Source organism: Austrofundulus limnaeus, unplaced genomic scaffold, assembly GCF_001266775.1.
Source record: "Austrofundulus limnaeus strain Quisiro unplaced genomic scaffold, Austrofundulus_limnaeus-1.0 Scaffold12000, whole genome shotgun sequence".
Taxonomy (NCBI): domain Eukaryota; kingdom Metazoa; phylum Chordata; class Actinopteri; order Cyprinodontiformes; family Rivulidae; genus Austrofundulus; species Austrofundulus limnaeus.
The window spans coordinates 1-499 of NW_013964402.1; the positions used below are offsets into that span (position 1 = coordinate 1).

Sequence of the window (499 nt, forward strand, 5' to 3'; positions counted from 1 at the left end):
GAGAGAGCAATTAGCTAAAGAAAATCCACAAGAAAGCTGTTCAGTTCAGCGACATATTTGGACATCTTCCGGTGGTAAGATTACCTGAGTCTGTTGTTGATATCTTCCGTCGCGCTCCTCTGTTTTCTCGGACTGTTCGTCAGCTCCGGCTGCTGCTTCCCTCCTGACATCCCCACCCCTCCGCCCAGCTTCCCATTGCGACCAGCCTGCAGAGAAGCCTCCGCAGCTGGCTTGGCTTTAGCGGGACAATGTGGAGGTTTCGCCCCGGCATCGTGCCACTTGCTCCCGTTGGCTTGCTGCTGCTTCAAGCCAGCGGAGACGGTCGTCCTCCTCCTGCGGGTTGTGGGCCCTTTCGTGTCGCTCATTTTATTATAATTATTGTTGCGGCTTCAGTCACGCAGTTTCTACGTACGCGACATTGCCTCTTTTCTGCGTCTTTCCGTCGCTGTAAAACGAGAAGAGAAGTTGGAGGCAGAACTCCTGCTCTGAACGCTCGTGA

The 499-nt window shown here is 53.9% G+C and overlaps 1 protein-coding gene across 1 annotated transcript; it reads right to left on the reverse strand.

The window, feature by feature from the left end:
* Window positions 1-84: 84 nt before the first annotated feature.
* Window positions 85-499, reverse strand: LOC106512752 (diacylglycerol O-acyltransferase 1; the record flags this gene model as incomplete). The annotated part of the gene is given in 1 exon segment (XM_014001299.1): window positions 85-499. A coding segment is annotated over 1 exon segment (281 nt), but the record flags the coding sequence as incomplete, so codon positions are not given.